General features: G+C 40.6%; 1 protein-coding gene across 1 annotated transcript in view; it reads right to left on the bottom strand.

The window, feature by feature from the left end:
- ZNF827 (zinc finger protein 827) overlaps positions 1 to 16,379 on the bottom strand; it is a 177,395-nt gene that overhangs the window by 80,268 nt on the left and 80,748 nt on the right. The window contains exons 8-10 of the mRNA XM_075929977.2: positions 12,927 to 13,166; positions 12,128 to 12,185; positions 8,429 to 8,532 (exon numbers count right to left, since the gene is read on the bottom strand). Coding sequence (XP_075786092.2) covers positions 8,429 to 8,532; positions 12,128 to 12,185; positions 12,927 to 13,166 — 402 coding nt within the window. The remainder of the gene's footprint in view (positions 1 to 8,428; positions 8,533 to 12,127; positions 12,186 to 12,926; positions 13,167 to 16,379) is intronic.

The raw sequence follows: 16,379 nt of genomic DNA, 5'->3' as shown, positions 1-16,379 counted from the left end.
GAGAGCCCCATTCGTAAGTGCGGATCCGATATAAGTCGGATCCGCGTAACTCGGGGACTGCCTGTAAGCTATCCTCTGTGGTTCAGTCCTGGCTTCTGGCCGTAAGAGGCTTGGGGCACATCTACACAGCAGCGTTATTTTGGAACAACAAAACGTGTCTACACAGCAAGCCACTATTTCAAAAACATGTTGAGATGAGGGACTCATGTAACCCCCATTTCCTGAGGAGTAATGGAAATTGAAGGAAGAGCGTTCTTCCTTCGACTTCCTGCTATGTAGACAGCGTCAAAAGCGGAATTTAGCTATTTCAACAATAGCTTATTTCGAAGCAATTGACATAGCTGAAGTTGTGTAGCTTAATTCAACTTTTGCCCTGCTGTGTTAACGTGACCTTAGGGATATCTAACCATGAAGATGCATCTCTGATCTTCTTGTCTAATAGGACCTATTCTCCCTGAGCTCATCTAATTATTTTTTTAACCCAGTTATAATTGTTGGCCTTCACAATCTATGACCTTGGGGAGCTTTTTAAACAGAAGCCTATAGAGGTAAGGTAATTAAGATCTCTTGTAGGCCCCCACCTTCTGCACTTAGAGTGCCAAAGTGGGGAACAGCCTTGACAAGCCCCATCATTTTATATGTATAGTTAGGATTTTTTCCCCACTGAGCATTTCTATGCACTTATCAATACTGAATTTCATCTTCATTTTGTGGGATCCCTCTAACTTTTTACAGTTAGCTTTGGACATAAGTATCTTGAGTAATTTTGTATTGTCTCCAAATTTTGCCATTTCACTGTTCACTCCCATTTCCAGATCATTTATGAATACTGTATGTTGAACAGCACAAGTTCCAGTATAGATCCTTGAAGGACTCTACTTATTATTTCTTTCTGTTGTGAAAACTGACCATTTGTTCCTACCCTTTATTTTCTGTCTTTTAGCCAGTTACTAATTCATAAGAGGACCTTCCCTCTTATCCCATAATTACTTATTTTGCTCAAGAGCCTTTGGAGTGGAGTCTTTTCAAAGGCTATTTAGTTTAGGTACTGTTTCTAAAGGATACTACCTTTCCCCCTAAAATGACAACTCATCACAAATTATTAGCATGCTGACCGAGTGGCAAGACATACTGAAATTGCAATAGCTATCAGATTTCCTTGATTGCCCAGCCAAAACGGTGCAACGTGACAGTAGTGCCTCTTTCATGTGATATGCTTGCTGGTCTCTCTTCTCTGATGTTAATACATTTCACTACTAATTCTTAGGTTTGCCTACATTCACATTTAATTTGTGGAAAGCTGGAGTGTAAATCTATTCCAAGCTAGTCTGCCCTGACTAAATGTTTACATGGCCCCTACTACTGCCAACTAGGGATATGTCCATACAATATTTTGGACATATCCAAAGTTTAGGTCAACAGACTTTGTCTAGTTGGGCTCATACTACTGGTTGTACCTCTATAAACTGGAACTCTCTGGTCCAGCAACATTTGTGGTCCAGAAGGACTACAGTACAGATGTTTCAGAATCAGAGAGTCCCAGTGCGCTGCAAGGGATGGGAGGCCCAAGAGCCTGGCGCTATGCATGGTGGGAGGGAAATGCAATGCATAGCCCGGGGAACCTGGAAGCCTGGTGAGGGGGAAAGGGAGGCCCAGTAACAAGGGGCCAGAAACAACGCCCCCTGATGCGAATAATCCCTCATCCGGGACCAGTCAGGTCCTGAGGGTGCCGAACAGGGAGGTCCCACCTGTATTGCCCTAAAAATAGCTATCTATACAGTGCTTATAAGTTGCAGCACAGGCTCTAAAGCCAATTCCCGAGCTCACCTAATTCTTACATGGTCCTTTCTTCCTAATTATTTTTTGTTCCTTGTGGACCTCAATCTTGTATCCCAACCAGCTGGTTCTTCGTCTTCAGTTCCTGCTCACATAAGCTTTCTTTTTCCCATCTTATGTTTCCTACTTTCCATGAAATGCTCACACGTGGGTGCCAAGAAGCCCCCACATGGAATGCTGGCAGGAATCTCATCCATCTAGATCAGCAATTTCTTAGAAATAGATACCACCCACAAGCTGCGCCACTTAGGCAATAAATGTGACTGAGCAGTGAAAGCTTCCTCACTATATCCTGTCCATGTGCTCTAATCCTTCCTGAAGGAGTCATTGCCAAGAGTGAAAGGGTAATGTACAAACCGTATTCATTCAGTTCTTGGTCTCTCTGCTGGGACTGCCAGTTGTGGTGCCACTTATTGCCAACTGCAATGGTGTTGTAGAGTGTGGACATATGTTCCCTAAAGTCAAACTTTTTTCATGTTTGTTACTGAACACTCTGCCATTAAACAACCCAGGCTGGATATGAATTGGTGATGAAAGATACAGTTGCTTTGTGAATTCCTCATGACTCAAATCACTCTTGAAATTTTCCTGTCTCTGGGCCTATTCTACTTCTGTTATGTACTTTTTTAGATGAAATAACCCAAAAGGAATCTCAGGATTAGAGGACACTGCTTATTTATGGAATACCGCTCACTGATTTCCATAGCATTGTCTTGTTACTGATCAACAGTCTTCAGGTATTCATTCTTATTCCACTACCACTATCCACGGAGCAGATGACTTCACTGAGCTGTCCACAATTATCTTTTCCTGAGAGGTCACAACTAACACAGAACCCAACAGTAGAAGAATCCTATGTAGGTTGTTTTACTGCCCTCGTCACCGTAGGCTCTGAGCGTGTTACAAAAGCGCAATAAGCAATGGGGCTAACATCTGTCATGTGTGATTCATTCTTTCGCTCATCCACTCCTGAATGTAGAATTGTGTGTGTAGTGCAGGATTGTGTGCTGATGCTTTTTGTTTTTAAATGTACACACAGTTATATATTCTTATTAGAGATGGCAAGGTCAAACAAGGAAAAGACAGGTAATAGTTACGGGGGATTCGATCATTAGAAGCTTAGACAACTGGGTTTACGATGGCCGCATAGTGACTTGTGTGACTGGTGCGAAGATTGGGGATTTTTTAAGACATCTAGATTTTTCCGTAGTGCTTGGAGGGAAATGGTAATTATGGTACATGTAGGTACCAATGGCACAGGGAAGGGTAGGTGAGAGGTCCTGGAGGCTAAATTTATGCTGCTAGGTAAAAGATTGACCTTCAGGACCTCCATAAACATTCTCTGAGATGCTTCCAGTTTTACGCATAGAGCCAATTAGAGAGGCAGGGTCTCAATGCGTGGATGAGATGATGGTGTAGGTAGGATGGGTTCAGATTTATTGGGAACTGGGAAAACTTTTGGGGAACAGGGAGCCTTTGTAGGAAAGATGTGCTGCACCTAAACCAGAATGGAACCAGATTGCTGGCACTTAATTTTAAGAGGCTGAAGACCAGTTTTAAACTAAGTTGGGAAAAAGCCAGCAGATATGGAAGACCACACAGATCAGACAGAGGCATCCCTAAAGAGAGGATCTGTTAATGGAGATTCTCTGTATCCTAGTAAAAAGAGAGGATGGAAAATGATAAAATACGGGCAGAATCTGTAAGAGGCAAATGAAAAAGAGTCTTGTTTAATTACATCATGTAATAGACAGCTAAAAAGTAACAAGTTTTTAAAGTGCTTATATACCAATGCTAGAAGTCTAAATAATCAGATGGATGGACTAAAGTGCCTCATATTAAATGAGGATATTAATATAATAAGAATCACAGAAACTTGGTGGAATGATGGATGATCAATGGGACACAGTCATACAAGGATACAAAACAATAGTTTGTGCTGGTGGATGAGTGGTACTGTACTTGAAAGAAAGCATAGAATCCAAAGTATTAAAAATCTTAAATGAACCAAGTTTTACTACAGAATCTCTATGGATAGTAATTTCATGTTCTAATAATACGAAGAGAGCAGTCGGGCTGTATGATTGTGGCAGGATGGCAGTAGTGATTGTGAAATGCTCAGGGAGATTAGAGAGGCTATTAAAATAAAACAACTTAATACAAATGGGGGGTTTCAATTATCCCCATATTGAGTCCATGGATGGGAGGGAGAGATAAGGAGAAATAAAGGAGGATGGGATGGAAAGAAAGTTTCTTGAGACCTTAAATGACTGTTTCTTGGAGTAGCTAGTCTTGGAACTCACAAAAGGAACGGCAGTGCGTGATTTAGTGCTAAGTGGAGCACAGGATTTGGTCCAGGAAGTGAATAGAGCTTGACCTCTTGGCAATAGTGACTATAATGTAATTAAATTTAACATGCCTGTGGCAGGCAAAACACAACAGCAGCCCAAAACTATAGCATTTAATTTCAGAAAGGAGAAGTACACACAAATGAGGTTAGTTTAACAGAAAAAAAAAAAGGTACAGTCCCAAAAGTGAAATCCTTGCAAGATTCATGGAAAATTTTCAAAGACACCATAATAGAGACTCAGGTTATATGTATACCCCCAAAGTAAAATAAACAAAAAGAAGAATAAAAAAGTGCCATCATGAATAAACAACAAAGTAAAAGAAAGCGTGAGAGGCTAACAGGCATTCTTTAAAGAGTGGAAGTTCAATCCTAGTTAAGAAAATAGAAAGGAGCATATACTTTTTACATTTCATTTGCCAGAATTTAAGTAGGAAGGCCAAAACAGAACTTGAAGAGAAGCTAGCCAAACACTCAAAAAGTAACAGCAAAAAATGTTTAAATATATCAGATGCAGGAAGCCCCCTGAACAACCAGTGGCACCACTGGATGATCGAGATGCTAAAGGAGCACTCAAGGATGAGTGCAGAGAAACTAAATGAATTCTTTGCATTGGTCTACATGGCTGAGGATGTGAGGGAGATTCCCAACCCTGAGCCTTTCTTTTTAGGTGACAAATCTGAGGAACTATCCCATGTGGAGATGTCCTAAGAGGAGATTTTGTAACAAATTGATAAACTAAATAGTAATAAATTACCAGGACCAGATGCATAAACCTAAGAGTTCTGAAGTAACTCAAATGTGAAATTGAAGAACTTCAGGTTGGACCTGCCTTATCCGGCACCTTCAGGACCTGACTGGGGCCAAATGAGGGAGTCCCAGAGACCAGAGAAGTCAATTCCAGCTCTGCCAGCCTGGCTCCACTCTTAGTCTGGCTGCCGGTCCTGCCCCGCTGCCTTTCCCATTGCCAGCCATGCCCGGTTGTGGAAAGGCTCCTGGCAGCCTAGTCTCTCTTGTCTAAATGACTAGAAGAGAGCTACTGTAATGCTAATTTTAAAAAAGGGTTCCAGAAGTGATCAAGGCAATTACAATCCAGTTAGCTTGCCTTCCATACTGGAAGAACTGGTTGAAACCATAGTAAAGAACAATATCATCATACACATGGATAAACATAATTTGTTGGGGAAGAATCAACATGGTTTTTGTAAAGGGAAATCACGTCTCACCAACCTAGTGGAATTCTTTAAGGGGGTCAATAAGCATGTGGACAGGGGGATCCAGTGGCTATAGTGTTCTTAGATTTCCAGAAAGCCTTTGATAAGTTCATTCACCAAAAGCTCTTCAGCCAAGCTGCAATGGGATAAAAGGGAAAGTCCTCTCATGGACTGATAACTGGTTCAAAGACAGGAAACAAAGGGTAGGTATAAATGGTCAGAGGGAGTCTAAATTAACTTTTACCACTTAAGAAAGAGATCTTTGAAGTCATTTTGGATAATTCTCTGAAAACATCTACTCAACGTGCTGCAGGTGAGAAAAAAAGCAAACAGAATGCTGGGAATCATTAAGAAAGGGACAAAGAATACATTGCATTTGGTCTGTGGTCTGAGTCTGTCAAATGAACTTCCAAATTTCAAGAAAGCGTTATCTTCTGCACATACTCGGATATAAATGGTTTAAGAAATTCCTTCCATGTTTATTTCACCTATTTATATTGAATATAATCTCCAATCACATTGCCTAATTGTTGAGCTTTGTTAGATCCTTCTGGATTTACTCACAATAGGGTTGTGAAAAACTAGTCAACTATGCAATAATAAGCAAATGCTTATCGGATAGTTGACACACTAGTCCAGTAATTGCTTCCCCCCTGTGCTGCCTCTATCAGAAAGAAGCAGGAGGAGGGAGAGAGGTGAAGGTGCTTCAAAGCACCAATGCCATGTGGAGCCTTGGGTCAGCTGGGGACTCTCCTGCTGATCCCGGGCTCCATATGGTGCTGCCGCTTTGAAACTCCATGGGGAACACAGGGCCAGTGGATGATGGCTTGAGTCCCTCGCTGGTCCTGTGCTCCCCGCAGCGCTTTCACCTTTGAAGTGTAGCAATAGCCTTGGGGCTGTTGCTACACTTCAAAAGTGGAGGTGCCATTATCAACTAATTGAATAGTCAATGCAAATTGCATCGACTATTCTATGAGTCAAATCATCGAAATTTTACATCCCTAACTCACAATCCATCCAAGTTTTGACTAACCAAAATAATGTTGTGTTCTCAAGAAGTTTCATTCTCCAGATACTCTTTCAAGTCATTAATATATGGCAAAGCCTTGTTTGTAAGTACATTTCTTTACTACAGCATCTCTTTCCATAATAATTAGCCATTTTTACTCCCTTCCCTATCTCTTGAACAGCTTCTACTCCATGAAATGACTTTATTCCTCACTCTAGAGTAGCAAGCTTTCTTACATTAAGTACAGCTGCAGATCTCAACCAGAAGTCTGACACCCCCTGGGAGGACTGTGAGCAGGTTTCAGGGGCCCCACCAAGCAGGCAAGGCATTTGACTCTATGGGGTAGAAAGCCCAAGCCTGAGTCTCACTCTACAGGGATGGAGCCAAAGCCTGAGCAGTTTAGTTTTACAGGGCACCAAACAACTTGCCTGGCTGCTACCCACTATTGCCGGCCCAAGTTTTTATATGCAGAAAAATAGTAGTTGTGGCATAGCTGGCCTATGGAGTTTTTGTAGTATGGGAGGGAGGTGGCTTAGATAGAGAAAGGTTGAGAGCCTCCATGTACAGACCTCCGTGTACAGAACACAACTCTTACTGAGACCAATCTAAAGTAGTCCCAAAACACTGAGTACAATTCTGATCCAACATTAGAACACCTTATTTAAATCAGTCGATTTGTCCATTTGTTGAGTGGTTACTTAAAACACGTTTCATTTAGAAGAAAACTCTTGAAGGTAGATTTGACAATAGTATGGATTAGTTCTTAATTCTTTCCAGAACATCCACAATTTCCACCAGAAACACCAGAGAAAGATGAAAACTTTGTACCAACAAAGAATGAAGTCTTAGCTCTCTAAGATTATATATACTTTGTATATATCATTTTTATTTTTTAAATCACTTCCATAGTGCTATTGCAGTGTAAAGCTGTTTTGACATGTCAGTTGCAAACCTCATTTATCAAAGGGTTATTCACTTGTGGAAAGTAAATCTCATAAAGTAGAGTTGTTCCAAAAGTATAAGTTAAACATTGTAAAGGAAACTAGTATTTATGCAAACGTATCCATGCAAATTACATATTGATCCATCCTTAGACGCTTTACAATATTATCAGGAAACCATATGCCCCAACATATCTATATATAAATTAATAAATAAGTACCACTTATATTCTACTTGTAAATGGTAATACTGTAATACAGAATAAACTAATTGTTAAAAAAAGTTCCTATGCAATCACTCTCCCAACAATTTTTTGGCCATTCAAACTTATCTGATACAAAAACATACACCATGGTTCCAATTACCTCCGTTAAAACACTGACTCTTGAAAAGAATCATAATTTCATTGCAATAATTCTGATAATGTACATCAAGTTTTCATTCTGAGGGATAGTACAAGTTTGTTGGGCTCTACAAGCCATGTCTTCTGCAGTTTTGAGCACTTCTTGAAAGATGCTAAGAGTTCCTAGCTCCTAACAGGAATTGACAGTCAGCATGTTGTAGGTGGTGTTTAGCACCTTTCAGGATAAGATCCTAAATGAATGATATGAGTAAGAGAATTGCATTGGAAAGCTGAGTGAGTTTTCCCTCAAAATACAGGGAATTGATAGGGTGGGCTTGGCCACCAACAAGGGAACCAGAGGGCAATAATGACTTATCAGAGAGCTTCATGCTTCCCTTAAATACAGGCTGTGAAAAGAAACACACTCCATTTATAATACTGAAGTACATCCTTTTTAGGTTATTGTTTTGGGGTTTTTTTAAGAGAGACTTTTTAATATTAATAAAGATTAATAAAATAAGTGCTTGGGCAATTATGAAGAAACTTTTTTCTTTTAAAAAAATATTAATTTTTGTAGTGGCGGAGTTGTTTTTATAGAAAAACTAAGTTTTATTACGGAGAAGTTTAGATAATTAATGTACTGAATAAATACAGTACAGATAGTAGTATCTCTCAGAACTATAATACAGTTATTTTTATGTTAAGTTAAAAGTAATTCAATTTTAAAAAGGCCATACCTGGTGCTGATATCTTTCCAAGAAGAGCAGTTTCATTGGGCAGGAGATCTTTTGAATTGGAAGTGAATGGCGATTGTCTAAATGTATCTTCAGAAAAGAAAGGGCTGAGGGGGAGAGAGATTTCTTTTAGTAAACACAACACTGACTAGCTAAAGTAATAAGTGTGCCTCCTAATACAGTGAAACATTTGTTATCCGGAACTCTGTTAACCAGAAAACTTTGTTAATTGGCATTGCCCCCAGCCACAATACTGTCACATCTTCAGGTGCACAGGCCTGGCTTTGTTTACCATGCTTGGCTTAACAATTTTGTATTTAAGAAGTACTAATCATCTTTAACTCAAAATAGAAATGTGAGACCGATTGCCTCACACCACAAAACTATCAATATTAAAAACTTGAGTTTTACTATTATTACTATTATCCATTGGTTTTTCCTAAGTTGATGGGACCCTCAGATAACCGGAATTTTTAGATAACCAGAACACCTTAATCCCCAAGCATGCCGGATTATATAGGTTTTACTGTACTTTTATAACTAATGTTCAATCAACTGTTTTGGGGATAGAAGATTCCTACTAAAAACAGATGCAGTCTATGATGTTAAGTACAGTGGTCTTACTTCAGTGGCACCGCTACATCAAATTTCCTATCAAAGTGAAAAGTATGTCTCCAAAATGATTTTAATGGCATCACTTCAGAGTAATTTAGTGACAACCCAACATCAAGATATGCATCAGTAAATAAGAATAGATTTTTTAAATTAAAAAAAATGTACTCTTCTGACCATTCTGAACTTTTTAGGGGGTGAGGAGGGAGGAGCGGGACTGTTTTCATTAAGTCTTAATAAGAGCATTTAACTAATTAGTTAAGCTAATTAGGAATGGAGTTCAAAATAAGTCATGAAATATCCTGGGTGGTTCTCTTTTGATATGTTTATTTGGCTTTCCTTGTATCCTTCCCTATCCCGGACAGTATTATAAAATAATCAAATGTAGAAGCACAAAAACTGTTATAATTCACCAAAATAGAGCATTATCAAAGATTACAGAATGCAAAATCTATTTTGAGTTAACTATGATCTGATTTTGAAAGTATAATTTATTAATTGTAACAGTTAATAAGTTAGTTTTGATGCTGATTGTCATATGTCACAGAGCAGTTGTGTTATTCATTCAGCTGAAGACCAGAACAGAAACAACATTTGCATATACAGGCAGTCCCCGGGTTACGTACAAGATAGGGACTGTAGGTTTGTTCTTAAGTTGAATCTGTATGTAAGTCGGAACTGGCGTCCAGATTCAGCCGCTGCTGAAACTGACCACCAGTTCTGACTTACATACAGATTCAACTTAAGAACCCCAAGCTTCCCCAAGTCAGCTGCTGCTGAAACTGATCAGCGGCTGATTCCAGGAAGCCTGGGGCAGAGCAACTCTGCCTCGGGCTTCCTGTAGTCAGCTCTGGTCAGTTTCAGCAGCGGCTGACTTGGGGACGCCTGGGGCAGAGCAGCTGGGGTGCTGCTGGGTTGCTCCAGTAGCACCGCTCCTTGGCGCTACTGGACCAACCCAGCAGCACCCCAGCTGCTCTGCCCCAGGCGTCCTGATTCAGCCACTGCTGAAACTGACCAGCAGCAGCTGAATCAGGACCTGGTGCAGAGCAGCTGGGGTGCTGCCGGGTTGGTCCAGTAGTGCCCAGAGCGGCGCTGCAGGACCAATCGGCAGCGCCCCAGCTGCTCTGCCCCAGGTTCCAAAACAAAAGCCTGGTCTGCTGGGGGGGGGGGCACACTAGCTGCGCCCCCCCTCCCAGCAGACCAGGGACACAGGAGCAGAGCCGCAGCGGCAGTGGGGTGCCGCGCCTCTGAGGCTTTGCTCTAGCAAACTCTCAGAGGCGCGGGACCCCGCCGCTGCTGCAGCTTCAGTCCCGGTGCCTGTGGTCTGCTGGGGACGGTCCCCAGGCACCGGGACTGAAGCCGCAGCCGCGGCGGGGTCCCCGCCTCTGAGGCTTTGCCAGAGCAAAGCCTCAGAGGCGCGGGACCCCGCCGCGGCTGCGGCTTCAGTCCCGGTGCCTGTGGTCTGCTGGGGACCGTCCGGAAGCCTCAGAAGCGCGGGAACCTGCCCGGTGCCCCTGGTCTGCTGGAGACGGTCTCCAGCAGACCAGGGGCACCGGAGCAGCTTACAAACAGGGCTTTCTCGCCCCGGAGCTCGCAGGTAGCAATCCGCCACCTCGACCTCCGGGGCGAGAAAGCCCCGTTCATAAGTGCGGATCCGACATAAGTCGGATCCGCGTAAGTCGGGGACTGCCTGTAGTACAGATACTAGGAGGTACACTAAAATTAAAATAAAAGAATAGTCTACTTGTTGGAAAGTATTTGTTTGACATACACCTTTCCTCTTGTATACTAAATATGATTTTACCCAGAACAAAATGAAAATTACAACATTTCAACCTGATATTTGCTAAACTGAGACTCTCTCATAGATAAGGACAATTGTTAAGTTTAAAAGGCATCAGAAGGCAGGATTGTTTCCAGAATAGGAATAACCACATCTGCATTGTAATATCACATGAGTAATTAGTCTTGGGGGCTGGATGCAAGCCATGTGGGATCTGGATCCAGTCCCCGGGCCACAGGTTCCCCACCCCTTTGGATATATGTCACACATACTGTATAACGTTAATTCAAACTGAACGGCAAGTTGAAGAGGAGGCTTGGTAAATAAGTGTATAGTGCAGTGGAATTTTTAAAGAGGTCTCCCAGCCTCCATTCACTAAAGAGATCAGGAAGTTCCTTATATCAGAGCCGAAAGTCACCATTTCTCATTCAAACACCTGCTTCTTATGCAACATACTGTGCATAAGAACATACATGCTGGTCGAATCATAGGATAGTTCTCTTAATTCTACACCAATACTGCCCCATTTCCTAATCTTGACCATTAGTCTATAATAAAACCACTTTGAGAAACTTGTTAACTGGCCACTGTGGTTTATTTACTTTCCGGCGCCACAGCTACGGAGCCTTGCAGCTCCCATTGGCTCCAGTTTGCTGTTTGCAGCCAATGGTGAGTAAACACGCTGGAGTGGCCAGTTAACAAGCTTCTCAAAGTGATTTCACAGACCACTTTGAGAAACACTGGTCTATAATCAAATATTCCATTAGCTTTTAACTCGCACAACTTGAATAGATTTTTAAATTCATACCTGAAAGAAACTATGAGGGTTCACCTCAGTGGATCCAAACCACAAAACTGAACTGCTATTTGAGGAGTATTTTAGGAAAATTAATCACAAGACATAGCTGGTAAAAACTACACTGTCAGATCATTCCATACTCACCAATTGTACCGGATATTATTTTAAGTTTTAGTTTACTGAATTAATATTTTGTTTTGCAGAAAAAATAAATTTGCAAAATCAATATCTATGGAATATTTGCATATTTGGTCAGGGAAAGGAAGAATCATTACTACAGTTATCTGTGATATGGAGTTTCCCCTTGCCAGGACTGCTATTTTGTCTCATTTTATAACCACATAATATGCACTGATTTATAGGGATTAATTTTTTTTAATCACAGAAAATTCTCTTGCATGTATTATATGATATTACAATTGTGAAATGGTGTCATTTTGAAGTTTGCACTGTACTGTAATGTCAACCCTTGCAATGCATGCTGGAGTGCTTTATGAATGCTACATACCTGGTTGTGGTTCTGATGGTATTATCTTTAGTGTGATTGTGCTCTTTGCTCACCTTTTCTGCAGAAGAACAAAGAGTTTGAATTAGCATGAGTGACCCCATTTGTACAGATTTTTAATTATTTTTCTATGCTTGCTGGTTTATACTACCATACAGGAAAACTTTAATCCAATCATTCAAATGAGCTAACGCACTAGAATACTTTTTATTTTAAATTGTCATTTGTACTAATGTTTGTCTTGTTGCGTATTTTAGCCTCACTGTTCATTGCACTATTAGAATGCAATTGTTGCATTCATTCAGTTTATGGCAATGACAACTTTTACCTGTTCTCCGAAGCTTGCCCTTCTGAGAGCGGGAATCTGTAAAGCAGCCAGAAGAACTATTGATGCTGCAGCCATCAGGTGCTTATTCCAATAGTTATAGCGTGCATAGAAACCCTCCTTTATTTTCAAATCTGCATGCCCCAGCTGTCAGAAATTATTTAATTAGCTTTCAAGCCACAAGAGCTGAACTCTGTTTTTTTCCTAAACAGTTAAAACATTATGAAACCACTTTGACTGACAACGCCCAAAATTGTATTCTAACCAGCTAAAGAATTCTTGATCAACGCTATGAGGAAGCTTCTGAATTTCAAATGGAAAGCACAGAAGAAAGTGTTTCTCATTTCTAGTATTTTTTTATCCCATACTAGACTCACAAGTCTGTAAAATAAAATTAAAAAGTTAGCTATTTTCTTTTTATTTTTACAATTCCTCTTCTAAAGAGCACACAGGGACAGCTATTTCTACTTTCTTTACCTGACAGCTGGAAGAGCAGTTCTGAAGCCATTTTCACAGATATATCCTGGCTGAAGAGGTTTCTCTCCGGGAGCATTCGGGCCTCTGGTACCTTCTGTATGTGTTCAGTTCTGTCTCTCCCTAATAAAGTGCTGTAACCCAGAGTCTGGCTGGGTGAAATGGAGGGCTGCGATTCATGAATGTCAACTTCCATTGGTTCTTCTTTAATCTTTACCATCTGGGTTTCCTTGTAACTTTCAGCTGCAAATGTGTATTAAAATAAACAAAACAACAAACAAAGTTATTTAATTCAATTACAAATTTTCAACACAAGTAGGGAGGAATAACAAACACTAGTTTTATATATTACAAGGATATCAGCAAAAACAAGACTGAAAGCCAGACTCATAGCAGTACTAGCCTGTCTCTCCCCCCCCCCCCCCCATGCCCTAAAACTTGACTTTTAAATTAGGAAAATGAGTTGATAGTCTAAAAATCAAGTCCCAGTTCTGTTTTCTATAGTGCAGGTACATTTAGGTTATTCTTAGGTACTGCTGTGATGCAGCTACGTGGTGAGTGACCATTTCCCTTTGAAATATTGGCTCCCCTCCACTGCAAAAGAACCTCAAAAGCAACACTTCAAGGCAGCTTGACCATGGAACACCACAATATCTATAAAGTGGCCTGCTCTGAAGAGAACCTTAACTTAAAGATGGTTCCAGATTCCCACTTAAGTTTCTTCAATTATAAACAGAGTTTAAAGGTGAAGCCCTGCACGGATACAAAATTTGCATCCACAAAAATGAGACACAAATATCCGCAGATACAGACGCTCATGGATATAAAGCGGGCTCTACTTAAAAGGCACTAAGGAAAGTAGAATGCTCTATAGAGTATTTGGTATTGAAACACTTTTTAGTTTTCACATTTTTAATATTATAATAATTTTTAAATCAATATCAGAAGAAAATATTTCAATTTTATCCAGATTAAATGATCTGACTGACTAAATGCATTTTTTATCCACAAAAAATAATTTTGCAGGAAATTTCCAAATATTGGAATTTCCAGTGGGATAGAAATTCCCAATATTGACTAGCTCCTCTCCACAGTTTTGGCTTCATTACTGATCTTTTTGACTGTGGCATACCGTACTGATATCAAACAACATTTCCTCAGCTCTCGCCCCCTAGCAGCCTTACTCTGCTTATGCTACATTGACAATATCTTCATCATATGGACCCACCAGAAGGAGACCCTTGAAGAATTCCACAGGGATTCCAACAGCTTCCACCCCACCATCAACCTTAGCCTGGAGCAGTCCAAGAGATCACTTCCTTGACACTACAGCATAATTAAACGACAGCCACATTTCCACCACTTTACACCGGAAACTTACCGACTGTTACACTTACCTACATGCCTCTAGCTTCTACCCAAGACACATTTCCCAATCAATTATTTACAGCTAGGCCCTAAGATACAACCAGATTTGCTTCAGTCCCACAGACGGAGACGAACACCTATAGGATCTCTATCAGGAATTCTTAAAACTTAAATTTCCACCTAGGGAAGTGAAAAAACAGATTGACAGAGCCAGACAAGTACCCAGGCATCAGCTTCTTCAAGACAGGCCCAACAAACAAAACAACAGAACACTACTGGTCAACACCTACAGCCCCCAACTTAAACCCCTCCAGTTCGTCACTAACAATCTACAACCGATCCCGGAAAATGATCCCTCACTCTCACAGGCCTTGGGGGACAGGCCAATCATTCCCTACATACAGCCCCCTAATCTGAAACAAAGTCTTTCCAGCAACCACACAGCACACTCCATCATACTCATCCAGGAACCCACCTTTGCAATAAACTCAGGTGCCAACTCTGTCCACACATTTATGCAAGCGACATAATCACAGGATCTAACCACATAAGTCTCCACATTAGAGGCTCATACAGCGGCACATCCTCCAATGTGATCTATGCCATCGAGTGCCAGCAATGCCCCTCTGCCATGTATATTGGCCAAACTGAACAGTCTCTGTGACAAAGGATTAATGGACACAAATCAGATATTCAAAATGGTAACACACAGAAACCTATTGGGGAACATTTTAACTTGCCCAGGCACTCGTTAATGAATCTCAAAGTGACTATACTATTACAAAAACAAATTTCAAAAAACAAATGGAGAGAGAAGCTATGAAACTTGCCTTCATTTGCAAATTTTACACTTTTAATCAAGGTTTGAACAAAGACATTAACTGGACGGGCCTCTATATTCAACACTCTAATGACATCAAAAGCTAAATATTGGGCACTTACAGCCCTCTCTATTAGCTTAATTTAGCACAGACACTCCAATTGATAAGATTTTTTTCCTTCTCTTTCTCTCCCCCTCTCTCCACTTTTTCTATTGTTTATTTGTACCTCTGGATTCCTTGCTCCATTCATCTGAAGAAGTGGGTTGTGCCCACAAAAGTTCATACCCCCATCTACATTTTTTATTAGTCTCTAAGGTGCTGCAGGACCATTCCTTGTTTAAGTTGTTCAGTCACAGACTATCACAGCTACTTCTCTTAGCCCAAAAATTGTTCTTATTAACCTATAGCATGCACCAAACCCTAACTAAAGGAACTATTCTGATAAGTAAGGCAGCCAATAAGGACACTTTTCCTTGACATACTTTGCTCAGAAAACTGAGAATCCATGAGTCTCTCTCATTTGCACCACTCTTCTTTTCAGATCTAAGCCCACTCTCAATAAGAAAAGGTACTATAGTCTTAAAAAAAAATCCTTGCCTCACTTTAGATTCTTGTCCCCATTGGCATGCCAGAGTCAGCAGCAAATATAATGGCCCATTTCTGACAGAAATAGAAGTAGTCAATGGCTCTCTCAAAGAACATGGTAATCAACCAGCAGGAAACATGAAATATGTGAGCTGTCTTCCAAAAATCAATGGTTGATGCCAACGTCATCAACTACCATCTAGCAACAACTCACCTCTCCTAACCTGGCTTCAGGCTAACTTACAACTGGCAAAGCATTGATAACACAGATTGACAACTTCACAGAACTGAACAGAAGCAAAACAACAATGCTGATATTCTTTGATGTGAGGTGCTGATGATTCACATACACGTCCTGGCAGGAGTGGACTGAAATTGTGCATAGCTAACTATATTCTTTCCTTAAGTTTGTTATTCCATCCTTAGAGCTCTGACATATGGAGTTTCCTAAGTCTTAATTCTGTCATCCTTCTTGTTTAGTATTAGAGGACATCACATGATGAACATAAGCTATTACAACGGCAACAGATTTTATAATATATTTATCTATTTATATAGTCTTCAATACCATAGTATCTGAGTACCTCTCAGTCATGAATGGATTTTCATCTTCACTATGCTCAGTGCAGCAGGGAAGTATTATTTCCATTTTACGGATGTGGAACTGAGGCACAGGGTAGAT

The sequence above is a fragment of the Pelodiscus sinensis genome, chromosome 4, assembly GCF_052426305.1.
Source record: "Pelodiscus sinensis isolate ZL-2025 chromosome 4, ASM5242630v1, whole genome shotgun sequence".
Classification (NCBI taxonomy): domain Eukaryota; kingdom Metazoa; phylum Chordata; order Testudines; family Trionychidae; genus Pelodiscus; species Pelodiscus sinensis.
The sequence above is the reverse complement of the archived record's forward strand: the minus strand, read 5'-3'. Positions and strand labels throughout refer to the sequence as shown.